Raw genomic sequence first — 15,298 nt, 5'->3', positions numbered from 1 at the left:
TATTATTTTATTATAGACTTTATAAAAAACAAAAGCCCAAACACATATATCTCCCACTATCATTAGGGAGGGAGTTCACATCTTTCTTACTGGTGAAGTGGCTATCTTCTAAAGGAGGCCCTATTATTTGTTTCTCTATGTAGCCTTAGATACATCTCTTCCCCCTCAAGCATTTATATCACAACTATAAAAATGGAGCTGCAAACAGTATATAAAGATATATGAGATTTTCTTGTTGTTATAGTACAAACATTTGAGGTTATGGGAGTATTAGGGCAAAAAAAATATTAAGGAATGGAATGTCTTATCTGTAACAAAGTAGCTATTTATTGTAACTGGCACCTCCCTGACAATTAGTAGGGACATGGGCACACAAAACATGAGACAAACAAGGGCCAGGTGACTGCTTCTACTTGTTTCCAAAAGGCACATGTCCCCTACACCCTTTCTTAGTAACTAAAGACAAACTATAGAAGAACTCAGTATTTAGATTCTGCCCCCTTTGAGGTATTAAATGCAGAAGGAAAAGATTAGTTATGTCCAAGTACCATGCAATAAAAATTTTTAAACCAACATGGTTAATTGTTAAGATTTTTAGAAATCAAAATATTTATTCACATAATTTTAAACTAAAGTCAAAACTAGTAAGTCTTCCATGGTAATGATTTAAGCGCAAGTGATGCTTGGCTTTCTTTCACATTCATTTCCTTTCTTCAGAGTAAAGGCAGATCAGTTGTTCTTGAACAAGTCAATGCAGCTCTGCAAGAGGGAGACATTGTTCTGGAAAAAAAAAATCAAGGTAGACCAATGAATCACTCAAGTCTAAGATCTGCTATATAGCTGTAAGAATACAACACAAGTCCACAGACATAGCCACGGCTTTTCTCAAGAGAGATCTGACACCAGCCAGACTAGGCTGATACTACTCTTCGTTAAATCTCAGTTGACTGCAAACCTGCCCTTCATCCCTATGTCATGCTGGAAGAGTTCCTCTCTCTGTGGGTCTGGGCTGTTAGTTGCTGGGAGAGGCTCCCAGCAAAAAAGAGTTACAGCACCTTTGCCCTCACCTGCCCCCACCTGTTTCCTCCCCAAATGTGATCATGCCAGTCCTACTTAGTCTTAAATGCTATATAAATGAGTTGTTCAGGCCAGGTGCGGGGCTCATGCCTGAAATCCTAGCACTCTGGGAGGCCAAGGTCGGGGGATCACTTGAGGTCAGGAGTTGCTGAGCAAGAGACCCCATCTCTTCTAATTAGCCGGGCATCATGGCGCATGACTGTAGTCCCAGCTACTCGAGAGGCTGAGGCAGGAGGATTGCTTGAGCCCAGGAAATTTGTGGTCGCTGTGAGCTAGGTTGACGTCATGGCACTCTAGCCTGGGTGACAGAGCAAGGCTCTGTCTCAAAAAAAAAAAAAAAGCGTTCTGGGTGCAACGCGCACTATCTGGGGATCAGACACGCCTGGAGCTCTGACTTGGGGGGAAAGGCGGTACATGGACAACGTATGTAACCTGAAATTCTGTATCCCCCATAACAATAAGATGAAATAAAAAAAATAAATAAATAAATACAAAAAAAAAAAGCGTTCTATGAATATGAAGTTGAAGGCCATAGAAAGACTGGTTGCTAAAAATTAGTTGTGGGTAAGATTACAGATGAGGTTATAAATAATATTCATATAGGAATCTGCAAAAATTGCTTTATAAAGTTCTCACATTAACTTCAAAAGGCAAGTAACGATAAACACATCTATGTTCTAGTCAAAACAAAGGATTTTCCAAACTACATAATATTTGAGTCTTCCCGATGTTTAAGTCTTCCCACTTTAATCAAAGCTGAAAGCCAGTGACAATTAGTACCCTCCTCTGGCCTCTCAGGTCTGATGACTGACCAGGCTGCCCTGAACCAGATGGCACTCTAGAGCTGAGCTGAGTCCTGAAACCACCCCCAGAAACTGAGTGTGGGGAGCACCACATTCCTAAGAGCTCCCTAGCAGAGCACCCTTGGCTTGCCACTGTTTCTGTGCCACAACAGGATTATCAGAATACACACTTAGCAAACCAGAAAACAATTTCTTCGAAAAAAGATTTCCAAGAAAGCAAGATATTGAAGAGCTTATTGATAACTTAGGTTCTTCAGAGAGTGGCCAAGCAAAGGCCTTAGAGTCAGGCAGGACAGCCTCCACCAAGAATGCTCCTCTCAAGAAAGTATTTCAAGATGTGAATTTATGGTTTGCTGTAGCAAAAATACTCTCATTAGTGGTTCCCTGAACAAGTATTATAGAAAGTTAATGCAACAAGGCAAACCCACTGCCTGATGACACTGGGATAAAAACTTGGGGGGACCCCCTAATAAGTTGGCTTAATTTGAGGGAAAAAAACCCCAACAACAACAAAACCCCCACTTACTCTGGCATGCTTTATTTCCAGTTCAGACATCTCAATTAGATTCTTTCTAAATGCTGCCACTCTCTTCCGTTTGAAATTTACCAGTTCTATAAGGAAGAAAATAAAGTTTACAAATCCAAGAAAAATTAAACAAATTTTATATTCACTTTAACTTCCAAATATTCCTAACAAATAATCTCCAAACGTTTCACTTACAACCGTTATTTTCTCACATTATCTCTGTGACTGCGACACATACTAAGTATCTTATGCTCACTGTGGGGATATGGATGTCATTGCCTTTAAGTGGGCAATAGCACCCAATCACCAGGCATCGTTCCTGGGAATAGTTGACTGCTTGGGTGATGAGCAGCATAGGTGCCGATGACTGAGGACAGGGTTGAAGGAGGGGTGGTGGTGAGCCAGACATACTTCACAAAACAGGGTGACAACTCTTCTCAAAAGTGGAGAACAGGCCCATGAAAATTTTCAGCATCACTAAGGACTAGGGAAATGCAAATTAAAACCACGGTAAGATTATACCTCACACCTTTAGAACAGATTTTATCAAAAAGATGAAGTTGGCAACAATGCAGAGAGAAGGGGATTCTTCTATACTGTTGGTGGGAATGGAAGTTAATACAGCCATTATGGAAAACAGAACTACCATATGATCCAGAAATCCCTGTTCTGGGAATATACTCAAAGGAACTGAAGCCAGTACGTTAAAGGGATATCTGCATTCCCATGTTCAGAATAGCCAGGATATTAAAATCAATGTAAGCGTCCATCAATGGATGAAGAAAATGTGGTATATTAATAGATACACAGTAGTACTCAGCCTTTAAAAAGAACTAAATTCTGTCATCTGGGACAATATAGATAAATCTAGACACTATGCAAAGTAAAATAAGCCAGAAACAGAAAGACAACTATTGAATGATCTTACAGGTGGAATCTAAAAAATAAGGCGAAACTAAGAAGAGAGAAGAATGATGGTCACCAGAAGTTGGGGGCGGGGTGGGGCAGTGGTGAGAGGAGTAAGGGAATGAGGGAATTGCTGCTCAAAGGGTACAAAGCTTCAGCTGGACAGTTTTGAGATCTATTACACAGCAGGATGACTACAGTCAATAGTAATGCATATTTCAAAATAACTAGGTCAATTTCAAATGTTATCACCACAAAAAATGTTAAGTGAGGAGACAGATGCTGATAGCTTTATCATCTCACATTATATAACACATATATCAAGTCACATTGTACTCCATAAATACAACACAATTATGACTTTTTTTTTTTGGAGACAGAGTCTCACTCTGTTGCCCAGGCTGGAGTTGAGTGCCGTGGCATCAGCCTAGCTTACAGCAACCTCAAACTCCTGGGCTCAAGCAATCCTACTGCCTCAGCCTCTCGAGTAGCTGGGACTACAGGCATGCACCACCATGCCCGGCTAATTTTTTCTATATATTTTTAGCTGTCCAGCTAATTTCTTTCTATTTTTTAGTAGAGACGGGGTCTCTCTTGCTCTTGCTCAGGCTGCTCTCGAACTCCTGAGCTCAAATGATCCACCTGCCTCGGCCGCCCAGAGTGCTAGGATTATAGGCGTGAGTCACTGTGCCCGGCCAATTATGACTTATTAAATGTAATATCTTAAAAATTAAAAAATAAAAAGGGAGAAAATAGTTACTCTCCTGTTCAAAATGGATTTATTTTGGATATGATCTGTAAGACATGTCCCCGTTCTATCTTTTCTTTTCCTATTGCCACTATCAGGATTAATGACCTATTGGAAATAGGAGTAAGCCAAGAATATGTACTCCCTCTGATCCCTTTACTAGGTTTGTGACATTAAGTTCTGCCTTGCAGATTTACTTGGCTAGAACTTTGGCCATCACTCCTTTGGTAAAAAACTGTGTAGCTCCAGCTGGTACTCAAGGGCACTCAGAGGAGTCACTCTCCTGTCTCACTGTCTCTATAGAACTGCCCAAAAGAACTACAATGAATGCAGCCACATTAAAAAGTCACAAATGACAACCCCTTGGATATCCTAAGTCAAACAGGTCTTCCCTGAGGTCAATGTAAGCTCCCCTTCTTCCTCTATACCTGCACATAGGTCCAGGCCATCTGTACACAGGATCACAGGAGACAGATACACACTAACATCCATCTCCTGTGATACCAGCCCTCACCACCATTTGTGCTATGTTCCTTAAACTGACTCAACTCGTATAGTCAGCTCAGATACAAATCTTAGAAAGAACTCATACCAAAGGCAAACAGGTTCATACTTATCAATCTCAGCATTCTACAGAATACCATACTTTTAGTATAGTATACCCAGGCTTGCGTTTTGAATAAAGAGGATATAATCAAACAACACAAGGGGATAACGTAGGTAGTTTAGACAGGCCTAAATTGGCACCATTCTGACTTTTGTGGTTTTTCTTTTATCTCCTCCAAAACTGTCAAGAGCCACTAAATTGGCCTATATAATAACCTAAGATTTCAACTCAGTAGCTTGAAGTACCTACTTTTCCTTATAAACTTATTAGATTTTTTTTTTTTTTAAAAAGAACTACAAGAATTGAGAAACCCAAAAACAGCCTGGTCAGTGTGTCTGCATGACATTTGCCAAGTTCCAGTAAAGAGAAGCTCTGTGGCTTACAGTTAAAGCATTATAGTCCTGAATAGACAAAGGAAGACAAATTCCAGAAAGCCTAGGTTTAGACATGGCAGGTAGCTTTCAAGCATGTTACTTGAGCAGAGATCATTGGTATCACAGGGACCACTATCAGACATGCCTAGATTTCCCTATCACTGGAAAACAAAATACACCTGAGAAAACTAAATGAAATAGGGATTTCTATGTTCATGAAAGCTTGTTTATTTAGGGGGGAAGGAGTTGAGTCAAGTGCAGTGTCCTACTATTATTTCATTCACATTCTGGGAGATACATTTGAACATTTGCTCTGGAACGTTCCATGGCCTCTAAGAACGCCACAGAAGATTTACAAGATCCTCTAGGGTAAAGACTACATATTACGGCCAGGTGTGGTGGCTCACATCTGTAATCCCAGCACTTCGGGAGGCCAAGGCATGAGAATTGCTTGAGGCCAGGAGTTCAAGACCAGCCTGGGCAATATAGTGAGATGGAGGTTTCCACAAAACAAACAAACAAACAAAAGCCAGGCACGGTGGTGCACACCTGTAGTCCTAGCTACTTCGGAGGCTAAGGTCAAGGTTGCAGTAAACTATGATCGGGCCACTGGACTCCAACCTGGGTGACAGTGAGACCCTGTCTCTTTAAAAAGGAAAAGAAAGGAAGAAACAAAGAAAAACTATGTATTACATTCATGTTCAATGGAAATGGTGTACTGCCTCCCAATAAAGTTAACCCGTATTTAAAAAATCCCCTGCTCTGGAATAGAAAGCAAGAAAGAATCCTGTGGACATGGACTAGAAGTCGGTGTAGACTCATGATCCCTGAAACCTGTGTATGTGTACAACTCTGTGCATGTACACACACACCTATATCCCCTGGCTCCATCTGCTGGAGACAGACAACACAGGAACAACGAACACACTTAGCATTATTAGATATAAAAATGAACAAGAACTGTTCCAGAGTACAGGACTAAGAGCTAAGATAACCAGATGCAATCCTCAGCCGGTTCTTGTAGCGGAGTACATTACTGGGACAAACACTACGAGATTACAGACAGTAGACTGAGTTAAGTATACTGCAGTGGATAACTGTATTGTAGGGACGTAAAAGAATGACGACAGTCACACGAAATATATATAACAATGTTTTTAGGGATAAAAGAACCATGATGTATGCAACTTAATCTCAAATGGTTCGATAAAACAAAAACCAAAAACCAAAAAAGCCCCAGAGTGTTTATGAACACTCAGGAACCATGACAATAAGCGTGCGTGTGCAAGTGATATAGCAGATGGGGGCGAAGTGCTGACACTGGGTGATACTAGGTGAAAAAGGAAGATGGGTGTTTTTTGCACTATTTGTGCAACTTTTCCTCTGTAAGCTTGAAATTATTTCCAAAGAAAAGAATATCCCTGCTTGACCTTCTTTTGCAGATTCAGAAAGCTGTTCAAATTTCTGGCAGCATTCTTGCTGGTGTGCCTCAGCCACCTTGACGTCTCTGCTTTTTAACCGGGCCTTATCCAGAGCTTTGTTTGAGTTCTCATAGTCAATGAGGGCTTTGGTGCGTCTGTATAAGAGATCCTGAGAAGGAAATTAATAGGCACAACATAAAAAGACTACAGAGAACTGGAGTACTAAATAAATATCTAAACCAGTCTAACCATGTACCCAGTGCCAATACACTGTCTAAATTGTTAGATGGCAAGAACCTAATCAACCCCTACACCTCCCTTTCCCATTAATCTCTAGCTTCAATAGGAAAGAGCAACTCTGACAGCATTGTTGACAGCTTTTTCCAGAATTCTTTATATGGCCAGGGAAAAACTCCAACAGAGTAAAAACAGAAGATTTTTTTCTCAGTTGATTCAATAACTGTAGGTAATTTCAAAAAACTAAACACTGTGTATCAAAACACATGTACAGTTATTGCTGGGCAGTCAAGTGAAATGCTGCTAAAATACAACTGGGCAATGAGATAGTAAGAAACATATAACCCACCCTTCCCTACAAATCCTGTTTCTGGTAGTCTATCCTGGGGATCCATCTAATCCGAAATAAAGATTCTTCACAAATCTTATAAGCAAAGAAGGTACCTCAGTATCTAACATTGGCAATTATGATGTATAGATTACACAGTTTTTAAAAACTGGCACAATAATTAAAGCCAGGTAAAACTATCTTACCTACTTTTGTATATACTCAAAAAATTTAAAGTGAGCTCTTAATTCCATGAAAGAGGAAAATAAACTATACGTCTAAAATGCATAAAAGATGTCCAAATATAAGACTAAGAAAACATGTTAAAAGGCAAATTAACCAAAAATAAAAGTACACTATTTGGGAAAAATGTATTTTTACTTTCTGATGACATTTCCCCTTGTTATATATAACCTTAGAAGGTATAGAACCCTACCTACCTAATTTTATGTTGCCTGATTTAACACATTTCATGTAAAATTAATTTAAACATTTTTGTTTGGGGCTATTCAGACAGTTAAGAATGCATGTTTAATTTCCAAACAATATTCTGTTTACTGCTTAGTCTTGTTTTTCATAAGTAACGCTTTATGGCTCAAAGTCTACAGAGACAGCTACAATTCCATAAAAACTCACAACTCCCTCCAACCTTTTCTGCCTCAGAAATAGCCCTTTCAGCATGTTACATCCACACCCAGTAACTTATAATGCCAAAAACTATTACTCCATATGACCCCTATAGTGCTGCCAACAATATAAGCTTTAAAGACACAATGCCACGGAAAGGCCTATCATTTACACAAACACACCTGACAAATTCCTATCTTCCTCCTGAGGATAAAGTAACTTCCCCTTTAAACAAAGAGAATACATCTCCTAACATGAAACTTCTCTGTTCATGGCAAGGTCTTGTACTGTTCCAATGAATAAAATAACTTCTTGTCTTACCTTAGCAGCCTCTATATTGAGCATGTAGTATCGGAGCAGCTCTGTCAGCTTTAAATCTTCATCTGATGAGACTCGACCCTCTACTTTCTATTTAAAAAAGTAAAGGTCACCATCAAGGCAGAAATCTACAGATTATAAAATATGTATTATAAAGACTGACACAAAAATCCTTACCCTAAGTTTTTCAAATAGCTCAGCAACCTTCAATAGGTACCTGAAAACATACACATAATTTTGGTTTAAAGTCTTAAATAAGCTATGAAATATGATCTTATTGATCAATACTCCAAGACATGAATGAATAAACTCCTAGCCTTTAGCAATCTAAAGTAATGCTTTCATTCCAATTGGCCTAGAACAGTACAGAATGGCTACAAACCGCACATGCTTACAGTGCCACTCAGTGGCACCTCTCTTGGTGGCCTTTCAGTCATCCTGCCATGAGACCAGGATAATTCTTATCAGACACCAATGCTGTATTAATCAAGGTCAGGTTCTAGTGAGCTACCACTGTGACCATCACAGCTATAAAATATGCTACTACTTCATTTGTCTTCTGCTGTTAACTTGACTTTCAATTTCAAACCAGAAATAATACCACCTGTTATTTCAAGCCTAGGTGTTAAGCAAAAAACACCAGAAATGCCCAGGAGGGAGAAACTGTGAAAACCATATATAAAAATAAGTGCAAGATCAGACTGGGGTGATTATAGTATTTTCACGACCACCACAACCAAACCAATAAAGTCCAGGGCACTAAGAGGCAAAATGACAAGCACCAAGTACCAAAAGATAAAAGGTAAATTTCTCTCAAAGACAAGTCCAAAATTAAAACTGAGACATTTAAATAAAGGCTTTGGCAACAGCTACCACATTTGTTCATCTACAGAAGAGCTTTCTGAGTCCCCTACTGTCTTAGAAGTGTCTTAAGTACAGAGGATGTAAGACTTGAGAGCTGAAGACTTTCCTTAATGAGCTTGTATCTCATCTCTAAGGTAGAACTGAAACTATGTAGCCATTACTTATTATTCTTATAAGTATACCACTCAGCAGTCTTCAATTAAGTAATGGCAAATGCGTTTCCAACAAAAACTTACTTTTTGATGACCGTGGGCTCTTCCAAAGCCAGGCTATGCAAGCAGGCTGCAGTATGGATATAGTCATCAGCAACGTCTGCAGAAACAAGGATAGCCCTTTTTAGAGGAACAAAGCCAGGCCATTAGCAAAGCTCTAAGTGGCTAGGGAATGAATGGTACTTGCTTTTATGAGATCTGGTCATTTTGTCAGCTTTCGCACAGGAATCCTTGATCCTATTGTAATAATTAATAAGGAAGTTCTTCTCTTGCTCAAAGAAGTCATCTACCTCCTAAAAGGAGGAAAAAAGAAATTTTAAGAACTAGACAATTCAAGAATGTGAATACATACTTTGTATGAGAAGAAATATTCTGACAAACTCATGAATAAAAAGTTTAACCTTTATAGAACAGGGAATTACACAAATTTATAACACACTATTTCATAACCAAGACTGGTAAAAACCAAGGGCTGGCAGGAACTGTCAACAGAGGGAACCATTTTGAAGAACAATTTGGCAATCGCCAGTAAAACCCTGGGACCCTAAGACCCAGTAATTTCTACTGCTGGTGCAGTGGTTCTAAGTGGGACACTACCATCTAGCCTTGGATACCTGCATCTATGTGTGGCTGTCCCCCCTCCCCCACCAATTTGGTTGGTTTCAGACTGGGAGGCAACATTGACATCTGACAGGCACTGGCCAGAGATGCCAAACATCCTAAAATGTAGAGGTCCTCAACCTATGGTGAGTTGTATAATTATTTCATTACACATTACAATGTAATAATAATAGAAACAAAGTGCACAATAAATGTAATGTGCTCGAATCATCCTGAAACCACCCTCCCCCTGGCTCCCTGGTCCAGGGATAAATTGTCTTCCATGAAAATGGTCCCCGGTGCCAAAAAGGTTAGGGGCCACTGCATAATACATAGATAGAGGACAGTCCCAAATATCTTAAACTGGGCCAAGGATAGTTCAAGAAGTTTCCAAATTTCTGACAATGTCCTCTCTACTTAGCACCTGGATTCTGGACTCTCTACTCAAGTCCTGAACTTGCAAAGCCAGACACCAGGTATTAACTATAATATAAAGCTAACTTAGTTAAAAAGGAAAGGGAAGACCTAAGGAGTGAAGAAATAGATCACACCTATGTGAGTAACGAGAGACCTGCATATTAACTTTTATTTTCTATTAGTAGAACAGCACTATTCAATAGAAATGTATGAGCCACATGTACCATTTAAAAATTTTCTGGTAGCCTCAGCCTCACTATGAGGTGAAAAGAAACAGGTAAAATTAATTTTAATAACACCACAGTATACATAAAATATAATCATCTCAACACAAAAAAAGTCTACATTCATTTAATGTTCTTTTCTTTGTATTAAGTCCTTAAAATCCAGTATGTAAAAAAAACTTAAAATTCAGTTCCTTCATTGAGCCAGCTAAGCTATAGGCCAAGCATTCACTTGCCACCTCTGGCTGGTGGCCACCACAGTGAACAGTGTAATTCTGGAGAATGGCATAGAACAGTCTCACAGCTTATTTTCTTTTTAAAATTAATTGAGTAACCTCTCTCCTTACAGAAAAATGAAGATTCAAGTGTGGAAAGGTTCCTGCCACCTCTCCAGGGATCATGAACAAGGAAGGTGCTTTGTGAAAACTGAGTAAGTAGATAAAAACGACCAAAATTTGAAGAAAACTTACACTTCTTAGAAGTTAACCATTTGTATCACAAATAATCTCTCCCAGCGACATAAAAGGTCACTTATTCCTCTAAAACAAGAATTTTCTCAAATAGCCAAAAGCCACTTACCTTAACTCCAGAAAAAAGGACTTCATCAGCACTTTTCACTACACTTTTAAAAAAACCACCAAACATCTCTTTGGTATTTTTCCGTCTAACACTGAGCTAAAGGAAGAAAATTCCAAAAGAACATTTTGTCATATTTTTCTAGGTTTTCTTAAAGAAATTATGAGTAACATTCCAAGTAATCCTTTTTATTACACGCATAAGATACCTTTAATTCTCTCTTAACCACCAAGTCTAAAACACATAGCACATGGAAAAACCGCCTAAACACAGGCCACCTCATTCTAAAAGGCTGACTTAAGAGATATTTTGAAAAACTGCCTAGGCACTAAGTCTTAGTGGCTTTTAAATCCTTGGTAGAATTATTGTTCTGTTCTATCCACACTGTTCGTTAAGCTTCACCAGACAGAAGACACTGAAGAAATTTCTAAGTTGGAGCTTTTCTCACATATATTAAGTAGCAAGAAAAACAAACAAACAAAACTAACATGTAAGTCTGCTTTCTACAAAAAGAGTAGCCAGGAAGAAAACAGCTACCTGCCGTGGCTCACATCTGTAATCCCAGCAATTAAGAAGGCTTAGGCAGGAGAATCACTTGAAGCCAGGAGGTCAAGACCAGCCTGGGCAACAGATCGTGAACCTGTCTCTACAAAATATTTAAAAATTAGGCCGGGCGCAGTGGCTCACGCCTGTAATCCTAGCACTCTGGGAGGCCAAGGCAGGTGGATTGTTTGAGCTCAGGAGTTTGAGACCAGCCTGAGCAAGAGCGAGACCCCGTCTCTACTAAAAAAAATAGAAAGAAAGTATCTGACCAACTAAAAAAATATATAGAAAAATTAGCTGGGCATGGTGGTACATGCGTGTAGTCCCAGTTACTCGGGAGGCTGAGGCAGGCGGATCGCTTGAACCCAGGAGTTTGAGGTTGTTGTGAGCTAGGCTGATGCCATGGCTCTCTAGCCCGGGCAACAGAGTGAGACTCTGTCTCAAAATAAATAATAAATAAATTAGTTAGGCACCGTTGGCACACCTCTGTAATCCCAGCTACTTGGGAGGACCGCTTGAGCCCAGATTTTGAGGCTGCAGTGCGCTGATTACACCACTGCACTCTAGCCTGGACGACAGAGCAATACCCTCTCCGTTAAAAAAAAATAAAGAAAAGATCAATTTAAGTTCATTCTAACAATCCCAAATAGAACTGAGGGAGAAAATTAATCTTTGGAAGGGTAAAAAAGTCCAAATTTTCTTTAAGCAGAGTTTTACAAAAATGACACACAATGAATCTATTGGCAGGGGGAAGAGCATCTAAAGAGGTTTCACTGTCTAGGAAATTCAGAACTTACAGTCTATTTTTCAGAAAGCATAAAGTATGTTGTTAAAGTAGAGTCTTAAAACATTTTTAGCTGTATCATGGAAATGAAATTAAAATGCCTTACATCCTGATCATATTCTAGGAAAACGTGAAAGTTGCGATCTTTACTGAGAACAGGGTGAGAAGAAAGCCGCTGAAGAAAGACTTCGTGGGAGGATACGGTCTTCTTAAAGACAGCAAGATATTCACTGAAAAGAGACACACACAGCATTTAGATGGCATGGCTCAATACCTGACCAATACCGCTCTCGGTAACCCTACAGTTCTGCTGGTGCCACTACTACATGAAACACACAACTGGACCGTAAGAGTATTTTGGTATAACCTGGTACCTAGTTAGGTAATAAGGCAGTTGCCATTTTGGAATCTGTGGAATGAATCGATGGAGGAAAAGTGATGGTACAGCTAGATTTAATGGATCCAGTTTGAGAACCCCTAAAACTACATGCAATTACTGCTATTATTTAGCAGCCACAGAACATTCGTTTCTATAGAGTGATGAAATCCCTTTAATTCTGCCACCCTGTACGCAGTGTGAGTGTAACAAGGCTTGGAATTAGCAGAAATTATAAAGCAGCTTTATCTCAATCTAGACATTAAAGATCACTTTAAACCTCCCAGTTGTAGAAACATGGGTGTGTTGTGTTCAGTGCTTTACCCCTAGAACTGGTTATGACAGACACTCAGGTGTGTGCTAAATGACTCAATACTTGGAGTGTGAGCACCGCCCTAGATAATATGGACTTTCAGCGGATGATGGAAGACGGGAGGGGCGAGTGTTTTTGAGCCAAGAAAAGAAAGTGCAAGGACGGTTTAACAAAAAACTTTTCAAAAATCCAATTTTGTTTGAAATAATTAAATTACAACCAGATTTTAATATGTTGCCTATAGAGCTGGACTTTTTTGAGACAGTGCCTCCCCCCTCTGTCACCCAGGCTAGAGTGCAGTGGTGTCATCATAGCTCACTGCAGCCTCAAACTCCTGGGCTCAAGTGATCCTCCTGCCTCAGCCTCCCAAGTAGCTGGGAGTACAGGTGTGCACCACCACCAGGCCCAGCTAATTTTTCTATTTTCTGTAGAGATGAGGTTTCACTCTCGCTCAGGCTGGCAGGACTTCCTCTTTCAAGTCATCGATGTGGTTATTCAGAATGCTGCTTTATAACAGCACTCACTACAATCTAGTTTCTCCTATTCTAGTAACCAAACTTCAGAAGAAAACTCTGTATATCATGAGCAGCTTAAAAAGTAATTTCTAAAGACACAAAGGTTTATTTCTTCACTATGCCAGACCAGCATTCCCTAGCAAGTATGGACTAGACTAGTTTTTTATGGGGGAAAAAAAAGTCTATCTAGTAGTGTCAGTGGCCTCTGAACTCAATGTACAAAGACAAAGATAATGTCCCACCCACACTCTGCAAAATGTAGTTTTATAAAACACACTAGGCAACTAATTAACAGCTATACTTTTAATTAGGTTCTTCTACTTATTTCTGTAAACAGCACCATTATTCTACTTCTCAAAAGACAAGGCTGGCTGGGCACAGTGGCACACATAGCCCTGTGATCCCAGCTACTCAGGAGGCTGAGGTGGGAGGATCACTTGAGTCCAGAAGTTCAAGACCAGCCTCAGCAACATAGCAAAATCACACCTCAAAAAATAACTAAAAGGCCAGGCGCAGTGGCTCACGCCTGTAATCCTAGCACTCTGGGAGGCCAAGGCGGGTGGATTGTTTGAGCTCAGGAGTTCAAGACTAGCCTGAGCAAGAGCGAGATCCCCGTCTCTACTAAAAATAGAAAGAAATTATATGCACAACTAAAAATATATATAGAAAAAATTAGCCGAGCATGGTGGCACATGCCTGTAGTCCCAGCTACTGGGGAGGCTGAGGCAGAAGGATTGATTGAGCCCAGGAGTTTGAGGTTGCTGTGAGCTAGGCTGACGCCACGGCACTCTAGCCCGGGCAACAGAGTGAGACTCTGTCGAAAAGAAAAGAAAAGAAAAGAAGAGAAGAAAAGAATAAAAAAAAAAAAATGAAAAGATAAAGCCTATCAAGAAAATCCACTTACGCTTCCAGTTCCTGTTTCATCTTGGCAAATTCTTCTTTGGTCATAGACCCTTCACCCTCTCCCAATTTCTGCATCTTCTCTCGAGGGCCGTCAAAGTCGGGCTTTGTAGGAGCAGGTGGAATCTGTAGCAGGGGCAGGTAACTCATGAGTCTCCCAGCCCAGCAGCGATGTTCTACTTTGTGCCACATGCAACTCCTGTCAGTTTTGGTGCACAGGAGGCAGCTACGCAAGTGCAGCTATCTAAATACTCCTGTTTTTCTCTTAACCTTATTCCTTCTAGCCATTTAAAAGAAGCGTCCTCCTCACAGTTGGGCACTCATTTTGACTGCCATCATTTGCTCACTTTAGCTGTTGCAGACAAGTGGTAGATCATAACAGCATCTATACTGCTTCAATATTGGCTTAAAACTAGTACCATCAATGCTAAAAAACCAATGATTAACCATCAAGATTATAAGGTCTCCAGGCTTCAAAAGGAATTTCCTCTAATTCCAAAGGATAATCAAGATTTTAATTATGAATGAACAGAACATTCCTAAACACAAGCTTCAGTACTAATTTTGTTGAATTATTAAGCAATCACCATTTGGAGATTCCTCAGTATACCTGGCAGGACAATAAAGACATACTTCAATCTCCCAAGTCTCAGTTCCTGCAGCCAAGAATTAACTGAAAACTGCCTCCTCACTCTTTGAGCACTTTTGAGAAATCTCTTCAAATGCTACCACCAATACTGAGGTTTCCTGGAAATCAATTCCACTGCACTGAGAAGAAAACACCAGAGAAAAAAACCAAACCTAAAGGTAGGCATAATTTAAATCATTAAACTGTTTACCCTCTTACAACGTATAGAGCGTAAGCCTGTATGCTTCAACTCATAGCTATGATCTATTCTTCACATATTTTAGACTTTATCAGTAACTGAATTAGTAAATACCCTAGTAGGCAGATGAAATCAGACTTTTCACAATCCATTATGGTGTGGGTAAAAGTCTCTT

General features: G+C 39.8%; 1 protein-coding gene across 2 annotated transcripts in view; it reads right to left on the bottom strand.

Moving 5' to 3' along the window:
• Positions 1 to 29: 29 nt before the first annotated feature.
• The window catches only part of LOC138400518 (sorting nexin-5), a 28,297-nt gene continuing 13,028 nt past the window's right edge, over positions 30 to 15,298 (bottom strand). For both annotated transcript variants that reach the window (XM_069495425.1, XM_069495424.1), the window contains 10 exons: positions 14,301 to 14,422; positions 12,299 to 12,422; positions 10,869 to 10,964; positions 9,236 to 9,341; positions 9,073 to 9,148; positions 8,150 to 8,189; positions 7,976 to 8,062; positions 6,472 to 6,631; positions 2,407 to 2,492; positions 30 to 780 (listed from right to left, as the gene is read on the bottom strand). In XM_069495425.1, coding sequence (XP_069351526.1) covers positions 730 to 780; positions 2,407 to 2,492; positions 6,472 to 6,631; positions 7,976 to 8,062; positions 8,150 to 8,189; positions 9,073 to 9,148; positions 9,236 to 9,341; positions 10,869 to 10,964; positions 12,299 to 12,422; positions 14,301 to 14,422 — 948 coding nt within the window. In that variant the 3' untranslated portion in view covers positions 30 to 729. The remainder of the gene's footprint in view (positions 781 to 2,406; positions 2,493 to 6,471; positions 6,632 to 7,975; positions 8,063 to 8,149; positions 8,190 to 9,072; positions 9,149 to 9,235; positions 9,342 to 10,868; positions 10,965 to 12,298; positions 12,423 to 14,300; positions 14,423 to 15,298) is intronic.

Source organism: Eulemur rufifrons, chromosome 20 (assembly GCF_041146395.1).
Source record: "Eulemur rufifrons isolate Redbay chromosome 20, OSU_ERuf_1, whole genome shotgun sequence".
NCBI lineage: Eukaryota > Metazoa > Chordata > Mammalia > Primates > Lemuridae > Eulemur > Eulemur rufifrons.
Note: the sequence above shows the minus strand (reverse complement) of the source record. Positions and strands in the feature narration are given on the sequence as shown.